The sequence below is a fragment of the Aythya marila genome, assembly GCF_965140915.1.
Source record: "Aythya marila genome assembly, chromosome: 9".
Classification (NCBI taxonomy): domain Eukaryota; kingdom Metazoa; phylum Chordata; class Aves; order Anseriformes; family Anatidae; genus Aythya; species Aythya marila.
This window is the reverse complement of record NC_139050.1, coordinates 24,261,124-24,272,367: the sequence shown is the minus strand read 5'-3', so window position 1 is coordinate 24,272,367 and position 11,244 is coordinate 24,261,124. Positions and strand designations below refer to the sequence as shown.

The 11,244-nt window shown below is 39.9% G+C and overlaps 1 protein-coding gene across 1 annotated transcript; it reads right to left on the bottom strand.

Moving 5' to 3' along the window:
• Nucleotides 1-616: 616 nt before the first annotated feature.
• NMD3 (NMD3 ribosome export adaptor) lies at nucleotides 617-9,917 on the bottom strand. Its single transcript, XM_082767180.1, has 15 exons — nucleotides 9,789-9,917; nucleotides 9,511-9,645; nucleotides 8,938-9,034; nucleotides 8,298-8,378; nucleotides 7,793-7,921; nucleotides 7,170-7,260; nucleotides 7,008-7,086; nucleotides 6,603-6,699; nucleotides 6,208-6,325; nucleotides 5,259-5,404; nucleotides 4,474-4,586; nucleotides 3,480-3,552; nucleotides 2,823-2,929; nucleotides 1,951-2,021; nucleotides 617-1,496 (listed from the first exon to the last, which is right to left on the bottom strand). Exons 1-15 carry the CDS (start codon nucleotides 9,830-9,832, stop codon nucleotides 1,363-1,365), a joined length of 1,515 nt encoding a protein of 504 aa, XP_082623306.1. The 5' UTR covers nucleotides 9,833-9,917; the 3' UTR covers nucleotides 617-1,362.
• Nucleotides 9,918-11,244: the final 1,327 nt, after the last annotated feature.

The following is an 11,244-nucleotide window of genomic DNA, read 5'->3' as shown; positions in this document are numbered from 1 at the left end:
GTGTAGCTACAAGCACCATCTGTATAATAAAACATTGTTATTGTAGTGATAATTCAGGTTAGCTATGCAGCTGCATTCTCATTTTTAAAGGAAAAAAAAACCAAACATGTCATGCCTTTCCTTATACTGAACTGAATTACTGTCATGAGATAAACCGTACCTTTGCTTTTCAGCGACTGAATGGATTTTTCTCAATTGCTTTTCTACGTAGTAGAAAACAAAACAAAACAAAAAGACAGTTCCTGGGAGAGAAAGCAGGAGAGCTTAGTTACACAAACACACAGTAAAAGATGGCAATTCTAAGGAATGCCTGAGCTGCTAACAATGCCTACATCAAAACTGTCTTTCCAAATTTCCATTTTCCCCTTTACAAATGGATGATTACAAGATTGTGAAACATAATAAAAAAAAAAGTATGAAGAACTGATGACTAAACATACCTCCACCTTTTACAAAAAAAAAAAAAATACCTTTGCCTTCTCTGGCACACTGCTCCTGCAGAAAACTAAAACCAGAACAATCTGCATGTCATGTCCTAGTACCCTGCTTGTGCTCTCTTTGGGTTTACAGTAGAGATAAACTTAACAGTTATATAAATAATGATAGAACAAAGAAGTCTGTATAGTCTTTTAATAGTTGTTAATGGGTGTTACTAATTAAAAACTGCTTTTAATCCACTGATACAGGCATGGAATACAGTACAATAAAATATTCATTACCATTTAACAGAAGACACATTTTTTTCTGATTCTGGGCTGCAACTTCAAACAATTTAAAAGAACTGTTTTTGTGTACACAACGTGTGTATTTGGAGCCTTCTTATCAAAGGATCCGAAGATACATTCTTGAACTTTCTCCAAATATTATATGGAATAATCTAGCATTGTCATAAAAGGCTTCAACCCATTGTGCCAAAAAGATTAAGACATGACAAAATCCTTTTCAGGTGAAGAAAAGGAAGCAATTTATAAAGGATAAAAGTCTAGCAAAATAGAATAAAATCTCTCCCTCTGGATATTCTTCCTTGATAAGTGTCTTCCACTTAAGACAAGGGCTATTTCCAGTAGATAAACCTGCAGTTAGTCAACTGGTCTTTATCCTGCAGAAGCTGCAGGAGAAAGTGCTCAAGAGGTGCAAAGAACTTGTGGAGCTGATGCTGCAATGCTTGCACAGGAACTTAACTGCAACTGCTGATCCTCAAGAGAATTTATATATAAAGTGTTCGTTCAGCAACATGATTTAGGGGTACGCTCATAGAAATCACGGTACTTTTCACACCCACGTGATCACAGTTCATAATGTTTGCTTATTTACTTTCTCCTCTCCAAGGGAGTATTAATTGCATTGATTAATGCATCGTTCTTATTCTGTCATCATATTCGCTCCCTCCCCACCAGTGGCATCCTGGGAGATATGCAGATCCTCCAGCATTTCAGCCAGGCTGATCCGTGGAGCACCATCGTCATCTGTGTCGCTCTCCACTGGAATGTCTGCATCTACAAGAGCAATTAAAAAGACAACACAAGAACAGCTAAGTAATAAAAAACACCACCAACAACAAAAAAATGCAAATAAACCAAAAGCAACTAAACAACCCCAATGAAGTAAAAACAAACAAACAAACAAGTCAACAACTCCCTCCTAAAACCCAGCAACTCCAAAGGCTAATAATGCTTGCCTTCTTGGAAGATGCCAAGTTATTTATCAAATCTTTCATCCTGCACAGGTTTTGGGTGTGGAAGAAAATAGGCTTTTACCTCCATATGAAGGGCAAGAAAACACTGTATGCATCACGCAGTGCATGGGAAATACCACACGCTATCACCACATTACTGCATTTCTCTAAGAATGAGCAGTTCAAAGATCCAAAGGCAAAACTTCAACAAAAATCTCTTCGCTCAAATGGTAATGATGAAGTTACATGCAATTAAACAGTTAAAAAAGCCTTACTTCTGTAAATGTTGACATTTTTCCTTATGGTTTCATCTTCTTCAAGATCTTCAAGGAAGTCTTGGTATTGTCTGTAAAAGATGCTTCATATATTTACTAAACTTTTCCTTTGTGTTTACACAAGTTTATAAAACAATCAAAGAAACAAAGCCTCAAGGAATGACTGCAGCCTGCAGTTCTTTAGACATGCCTTCTGATTGCATTCCAACATTTCCAACTCATTATTTCTGCTTTTTCTCCAAATTTTTAACTCTTATCAGCACCTAATTACCTCATTTTCTCTACTCGGTTGGACATTATTTAATAACTCCTTTTGCTCTTTCAGCTATGAAAAACCAGCCACAAAGATGTTTTCATAGCCAAACAGACAGCAGCCATAATGCTTCACAGTGCTTCATAAAGCAGACACAATGCTTCTAATCGTTTGTCTCATGGTTTTTCTTGAAATAACATAGTTGTTTAATATTTTGCAACAGTAAACCTGAAAGACTTGCAGGGTTATCTTTAAGATTCAGGATTTAGTTTGTGCCTTGCCCCCTACCACTGGCCTCAGTATCCATCTTCCCTGAAAACATAGAAATCACAACAGAACACTTTAAAAGCATAAGGTGCATATGCTTGAAGCACTTCCTGCTCTAGGAAAAGGGGAAAAATGCAGAGATACTCCTCAAAGAACACTGAGATCAACCTGTGCTGTGAGCCATCATCGTGCTCACCTAGAACCAGCAGCATTTGCTTGTGCCCCCCTAGCAGTCAGTACGGCATTACATTGCAGGGGGTTATCTTCAGCAGGAAGTGGTAACTGTTACTTCTAGACTTGGCACAGTATCCTAGGTAGAAAGGACTGAAAAGCTTCATGGCAGACAACAAACCTTTCATCATCTGTATCCATGCCTTCTTTGTCCCTTTCCAGCTCTTTCAGTTTCCAGTTTCTGCGATGCTGGCGTTTGGCGCGGTCATAGCTCTTCTTTATTAATACCTACACAGAAAACCAACAAATATTTACACACATGCACCTTAAACAGAACTGACGGCCCACTTTAACAAACCAAAACACCACCCGAGTCTACATTTGAGCAACCGTAAAATCAGCTGAATGAATGTTAGACTCGTTCTTACCAACAAACACAAGGCAGCATAAGAGATCTGTACTTTTGCCCTGAACACCCCACAACAGCCAGTCTGGCACTCTAAAACTTTGTATAGAATTTGTATAGTATTTTTCAATTCAATCCAAAGTATTTGGAAACCTTTGTGTCCGAAGAGGCACAGATTGGAGATATAATACAGTTTTCACCACACAGTGCATGGTAATTTGAACAGCAACAAGTAAGGTAAGTTAAACTACATTATTTAAACACCACTTAAAAAAGCATGTACTCAAAATCAAACTTTATTCTAATTTCAATGTTAACATCTCCTTCCTTCAACACCAGGGAATGTGTGTGTTCATTACAAAACTATTATATGTGCCTTAATACCCCTAAGTAACGCAAAGAACTTTATACAGAGAAAGAAGATGTTCTTACCACGTCGGGAATACTGTGTGGGTTCATCTTATTCACAAACTCATCATTCAAGTTACAGTTGGCCAAGTCGAATCTAAAATTAGAACAGGTAGTTAGTTCATCCTTTAATGTGAATGTACAAGATTGTACTCAAGGTATTATATGCTTGTGTTAAAGAGCTAATTTAATGCTTGTGTTAAAGAGCATAGCGCCTAAGTTACACAAGTTACAGCTCCGAAGAAAGATAAATGTTGCCAAATTAGAGAGCAAGGAAAAAATCCACATCAATATACAGCTGATGAAACTGAGTAACTCTTACAAGCTGCTGTTCCCCAATTCAGTAGCACATTGCACTCAGCAGCCTCCTGAACCAGCGTAACAATATCCCTGAGCTTCTGCTGGCTTCAGTCATGTTTAAGCATCCCTGTCTAAGCCTAACCTTTCAAACATCTCCCATTTGTCACTGCTGTACACAATACTCACTATCAAGCAAAAAGGCCATACGCCTTCCCTTCCTTGGGCCTTGCCCAGCATTTTGAATATCCCTCTCCTCTGTGTCTGAACAGTTCTTATCTGCACTTTAGAAGTCAACGCTTTAGCTCTCATACTACTAACACTCCTTTTCCTGGCATTATTTCTGCTAGAAAAGTTTTATTGTATTAGAATCATCTCTTCATGGCCACAATGAAAGATTCTACCCCTTTTGCTGATTTCACCTAGAAAACCAACAACTTTCTTGATAATATATAAGCAAGAATCCAGGCCAGCAGTATGAACCGAAACAACCATTCCTGCTTCCTAGCAACCAAATAAGAGTTAGGTCATCAGGAGCCAGTATTTTTTCCTGTGTTTGCTCTTGAGAGATTCAAAACTTCCCTTCCACAACAGCAGACAAAAGTCTTTAAAGCCTTTCATACTTCCTATGTAAATTCATCATCAGAATTCCTACTGCAAGGCTCAAATGCTAACTCCTATGGCACAGCTCATTCAAATAAAACCAAGAAACAGAACAGACCCCAAGACAAGGTCTCCAGGATTTAGAATGTGTCCCAAGTGAGTAGAGCAGAAATACTGATGATCTGTATCCAACTCCGAGGTTTTCTGTACCCAGGCTTCAGCCAGCGTGTGCTTGAGGAATGAAAAATAAACTCTTGTAATAAATGCAGCTTAGCTTTCAGTACCGTTGAAATATTTGTACTGCTACATTGCTGGTTTAAATTACAATTGTAATTAAGCTTGTACTTCTACAACAGGCGTCCAACAAATTGCTCCCTACTCTTAATTTCTCATCTTTACAAAGCTAAGGAAATGGGCATGGCAATCACTTTTTGCGGGAACTCAATTATTTCTTTTTTTTTTTAAAACACACTTACTAACTTTCTATTACATATAGCTTTTGCCTGAGGAAAAAAAAAAAACACAAAACACAAACATTTGGCACCAGTCCATTGATTCTGATTAAAAAGCAATGCTTCTACACTTCAACAACCAAAAAAATCAGTAATTGAAGAGCTGAAAAGCTGACAATACTTTCAATGATGATAACAGAATGTAGAGTTTAAACTGTTTGATACAAAATTCTAAAAGTGGGACTCAAGGAACATCCAACTCATCACAATTTCCAAAACAAAACACTGTCCACAACTGCCTGAGAGGAGCTTTTGCAAGTGGCAAGACAGAAGGACATACATCTGGCTTTTTAACATAGAATGATGCAAAACTGATGTTCAGTGAAGGAGGGGATGGAGAGGAGAGGAAGGCCTAACACATGAAATTAAACACAGAGGAACGAACTCTTACTTTGTTTGATCTTGCCCCTGCACCTGCACCTTTCTTCCTTTCTTGAACTCTATTGATATCCATAACAATAAATTCCTCCAGCTGTTTTGGGTGGAACAAGCTATTGAAAGGGTAGCGCCAGTAGGTATTTCCATCAATTTCAGCAACTGGAAAACAAACCAAAAAACAGGATGGCAATCACAAGGGAGAGAGAGCTCGCATCGGAGAAATTAAAAGAAAGCATTCACCAAAATGTAGGCAATGCATTCTGTTCAAGTTTTTATTTTTTTTTTAAATGGTAACAAACTATTTGGGACAAGACACAGATTGCAAACTCTCACTATGAGAGCAGTTGATGATCTGTGACAGCCAAATCATGTATCACCTGCCTGAAACACAGATGATTTTTATTCACAAAAATAATTTCTCTAGTAAGGGACGTAGCCTTATTAGAGGTATTTTTCTTTATATAGGATACATGCACACACTACTACAAGCATGTATACTCAGACTCATGCACCCCTACTATATAAAGCATCCAAATACACATGCACACAGTGCAGTCTGTATAACTAGCTGGGCAGTCCAGCTTAGCAGCAAAATCTAATCAAAGCATCTGCTTCTGTGGCACCCAGACAGCTAGAACTGAAATTACAGTGGGGGGAAAAAAGAAAAAAAAGAGGTCTTCTAATTTTAGAAGCACACCTCTCACAAATCTAAGTGCTTAGAGGGGCACTAGAGCCATGAACCTAGTACTGACCCTCCACATTTTGCCTAGAATACTTGGGAAATGAAGTTTAGGGAAGAGCTATGTATCAGTTTGCTGTTAAATTTCCAATTCTGTGAGTGCACAGATGCATTTACAACACGAAGGTGTAAAAATACAAGATTTCATGAAACCAAAAATAGCTTGTGCCAACAACAGAAAAAAATCACACGCTGCATAGCACAGAAAAAAAAGAGAACTTACTCTGCAGAGTGCTCGGATCAATGAGGTGGACAGTACTCGTTACTCTAATGCACACACAGATCTGGCTCATGTTACCGAGACTCTGTGCCAGTTTTGGTGACAGACATACAACATTGTCCTGCACACAAACAGAAAATGGTTTACACTCACATTTCCTTAATTTTTAAGCAAGTCTTTGGAGAAGGCCAAAACAGAGATTTTTAAACTTGAGATTTTCAATTCTCCACCCAACATCCCCCAACAACTTCAAGATACCTGCTACCTGCACTTGATGCTTGGTGTGTGTAGACCCTCCCCATTCCCCTACACACACAATAAATCTTGCCTCCCTTAGCAAAACCAAACTCTACCCACTTCATACAATACCCTCTGGAGATGAAGCAGAAAGAAGCTACCTTGCATATTGGAACAATTTCCACAGAGAAAGTGCTTTTGTAATTGTAGACATTACTATGAACATCATGTGAGGTCAAACGTTGAGATGACTTAGATCTACAAAACACAAAAACAGAGCTTTCATGCGGCAAGAACGACATTACTTGAGACATAAAATAATCACTACAACGGACAGCAACAAAAGCATATGCTATCAACAACCAATACACTAAGACAGTGGAAAGATGCACAAAGGTTAGCTTCACAATGGCTAAATGGAAGACACAGGACTTCTGTAGAAAGGGTTTTGTCTGTTTTAGCCAGAATACAGCTTCATTACACTTCCATGATTCTTTAAAAATAAAGGAAACAGACAATTCTAAGAAGCTTCTGGGTACTCAATGCAATAAATGTAAGCGATGTACCTAGATGGAACTGTACACTGAAGGAAGTCTACCATCTTCTGGGCCTGTTGCTTTGAAGAATAATAAAAATCCAGGCCATCTGAAAGGAAAAGAAAACCTTGATGAGCACACCTACTTCACGTATTACATTTACCCTGAAGATTAACAAGCCACCCCGCTTACCATGGATTTCTTTGATGCGAAGTGTATTTTGATGAAGCTTGTGTTTTAAAATCAGCTGCTCCAAATAGAAGAAAGTCTTTTTGTGCAGAGTCTAAAACAAGGACAAGACAAATCTATCAAAGTTGTTTAAGAACCACCTAGTGCAAATGCAGTATCTCTGGAGAATAAACATTTATGTGAAAAGAAAAGGAAGAGTCCAAAGGCTACCCTAAATAATCAAAATGACTTCAGAGATGTGCTCTATTTATAACAAATTCTTTAAAGCTTCTGTTTCTTATTTTTGTATAACTGATTGCTAAAGATAACGTTTTCTTTAAAGATTTAAATATTTATAAACAATCTGTCCCATTGTTTCTAACACTGCCTTAAAATACAGAAGGATATTTAAAAATTCACATAGGATCTGCCTGCAAGCCATCACATAAAAGCGAATATGCTAATAATACTAGAAAACAGAAAAGGCTTTTTTAAACTAAGACCAGTAGGGGAAAAAAACACCAATCACTAAATCTATTACTGTGGCAGCGGGCAAGTGTAAGCACATCTTTTCCTGAGAAAATCATCCAAAGATTTCTCCATGTTACTGTTTTGCCATCAACAAATGAAAATTAGTTTGCCTCTACCTTTTGCCTCACTTGAACTACAGCTTTCCAGAAATCCTTAGCTTCAATTCGATGACAGTCTTCACACATTTGAGGCTGAACCGTGTATTCCACCACAAATACTTGTTGAAGAACCGCTCCATTTATCACCTGCAAAACAAAAGTGTAGATTTTCTCGTCGGTCCTGTCAAGAGACTAGAGTACTAGTTTACCACAACATTCTGAAGCAACTTTCATATTATACTAGAACCGCATGACCAACAGCTATACTTATGTAAGAAATGTCAGCAATGTTTTCTCAACTTTACAGGGACAGCAGATATCTTCTTCAAATTGTGATGAACAGCACTTTAATGACAAATTTTAGGCATAACAAAGTCAACATTTTTTCAACAGAAGGCATTAAACACATGTTAGATTTTACCAGCGAACAGATAAACTAAAAAGCAGTACCAACAATAAAAACTATACTGTTTGCCATTCAAGCTTTAAAAAAGCTACATGCAGATTGCTCTACTTTTGCTACCTCTTTCTGAACAGTCACTTTCAGCTTCAGTCTCTTAGAATGTGGTTCAGTCCAAATAAAGCCTGCATCAATCAGCCGGACCTGCCAGTGGGAATGAACAAGGACTCAGTGTTAAAAACAAGCAGCTCTAGCTACCAAAAGACACAGGCTTATGGTATAATTTGTTGTTCCTTAGTTAACTGAGAAAATGAATAACCTTATTATAAAAAGCATACGCTGGCATACCAAACCCAATTAATAATGCTAAATAAATAATTAATGATGTAAAATTAAGGTACACTAAAATACATTAGTTTCTTTCAGTTAATTATGTTTAATTCAGTTAACGCTCATCTCTCATCTATATGACAGCAACAGTGCAGGTCACTGCATGCTGTTAGGCCACAGAACTGTAGTGCAGTAGCCTCCTCAGTTTGCTTAGAAGTTCTTTCTTACAGCCTGTCCTTACATTCCAGAATTCCAGTACCGAGTTCTGAGATCAGATCGTCGTTACTTGTGCTCACTATAAAGCAGTTAATAAACTCTACACAAATACTAATGACTGCTCTGGGAGAACCGACACTTGTATGAGTCAGCTAGACTTCACTTCACGTAGTGCTAACAGACATGCTGTGAAATACTCACACAGTTGGCTGCCCACCTTGTTAAGTGAAGCTTTGATTTTTTTAAGACACAGGGCAAGAAGCTCTCTTGATTCTAAGGCACACTGAATCCAAGTTCCTGGAGGCTGAAGATATCTATAATAAAAAAAAAACATACTACAATATATAATGTGACTTCAAACAATTAAATCATTAAAAAGATGCTATCAAACTTTCAATTGCAATATCAGCTATGCAACAGCTTTTGCCTCCACGAAAGAATAAGATTTATGCATTCTAAAAGCATGCAAACTTTTACTGCCATCATTATTAATTTGTATACTTTTTGCTTTTAGAGCCCATAAGCTCATATGATTACTCTTAAATCACATATTAAAGACTTCCATGAAGACGATTTAACCATCCTAGAAAAGAAAGCTAACCCTGCAGCTGCACTACCATCTCCAAACCGGTGCAAGCGACCAGCAGATCCCCTCCAAGCTGTACCAGACTTGATAAAAACACACCACAGAGGGTGACAGCACCAGGAGCAGGGAGACCACTGCTCCCCTGCTGGTTTGCTTTGCCCCTGAGGGGGTGCCACCTCCGGAGGTCGGGGTGCAGGTGCCCACCTTTCGCACTGCTTGCAGAAGCTGAGGGTGAGCTGCTTGGGGATGCCCTCGGTGATATCCACGCGTGCTCGCAGGCAGCCCACGCACATGTTGGCCGGGTTGGGCGGGATGGGCACGCCGCAATGGCAGCACAAGCTTCGACATGAGGAGGAAAAAAGTCAGTCACACACTGAACCCCAACGCACACCGAAGGTACGCGCAGGTATTTTTTTTGTTTTCCCCTCAAATAAAAACGTTGTCCCAGGAGCCCGCCCATGGCCCTCCCGCCCCCCGCTTACATGTTGCCCTGGCTGTGGGCCGCCGGCCCCACCATGTACTCCATGGCGCCGCCTCAGCGCCCAGCACACGCGGCCCGGAGCCGGTTCGGAGCGGAGGAGGCGGGGACGGCTTCCGGGCGATGGAGGAAGGGGAGGAGAGCGGCGAGAGGGCGGCCGGCGGGGCCGCCACCACGAGATGGCGGCAGCGTCCTCCTGCCCGCCCCGGAGCCCCCACCACAAGATGGCGGCAGCGCCCTCCTGCCCCGCGGCCCCCACCGCAAGATGGCGGCAGCGCCCCCCTGCCCCGGGCTGCTCCCCTCATAGAAGTCGGGGCACCGGGCCTGGGGCACGGTCCGGCCCCTAACGCATTGTGCTTTGTAAATAAATAAATAAAGAAAGAAGTCAGAGAAATAGCCAGTGCTGTGTTTTTGAGAGGGAAGCTTAAGAAGAAGATTGCATTTACGCTGTTTACACTATATTTTATGGTCCAAGAAAATTAAAGATTTTGGCGTTTCCCATTGATTATTGTTTTTTTTTTTTCTTGGCTCAAGTTTGGAAATTGGGTGAGGTGTGAGCAAGGGCAGCAGCAGTCACTGCCAGGGTCAGAGGGGACCCTGGGCAGAGGGCACCGAAGCCCCTTCATGGGCCTGGGGTTCCTTCAAGCATCCCATATCTCGGTTTAGGACTAGTGCAGCCACATAAAATGCTGCTATAGGTTTTGTTCTGAAAAAAACCCACACCACCACCAACTTGAGTTATCAAAACAGTAAATGTTGGAATACAGAGAAGGGAGATATACTGGCACGGCTTCATTGGAAAGACATTAGCTGAGAGTGAGGAGCCTTCCCTGATGGGGATTTCCACACACGTCTCCATTGCTCCCTCGTGTGGGATGCAGGGGAGCTCTCTGGAGGCCCTTCTACTTCACTCAGCTCAGAAAGACGAAAATAGAGAGCTGCTACTCTCTGGTTTTCAGATAAATGCATTTTATACTTGCTGGCATATGTATGCCACTTGCAAATAACAGTTTAATTAAGTGATTTTTTTTCGAGCAGACAAATTGTTTTTGTCTAGTCAGAACGGAAAATTCCACCTTCAGGAGTGGCACAAAAATAACATTGTGGTTTCTCCTGGCTAAACTATTGAATCAACATTTCGTTTCCTACTTTTTGTCTTTTGCTGTTTTGTGTCAGTGGTACATTTTAATCATTTCTAAAGGAAAAAGTTAATAAATAAATAATTCTGAAATATATTGTGCAGCAACTCTTCATTTTGCCTTTATTTTTGGGTAGTAGTACATCAGCTTGCCTTTGGCATACATTTAAGCTTCCTTTTTCTGTATCTTTTCTGCCTTCAACACTGGCAACTGTTATTGTAAATGCTAGACATTCTGATATTTCTATTTTACTCTTCAAAATTCAAAGTAAAAAACTTCTGGATGCTACCAGTTAGATTTTGGAAAGCAAATCAAACTCCC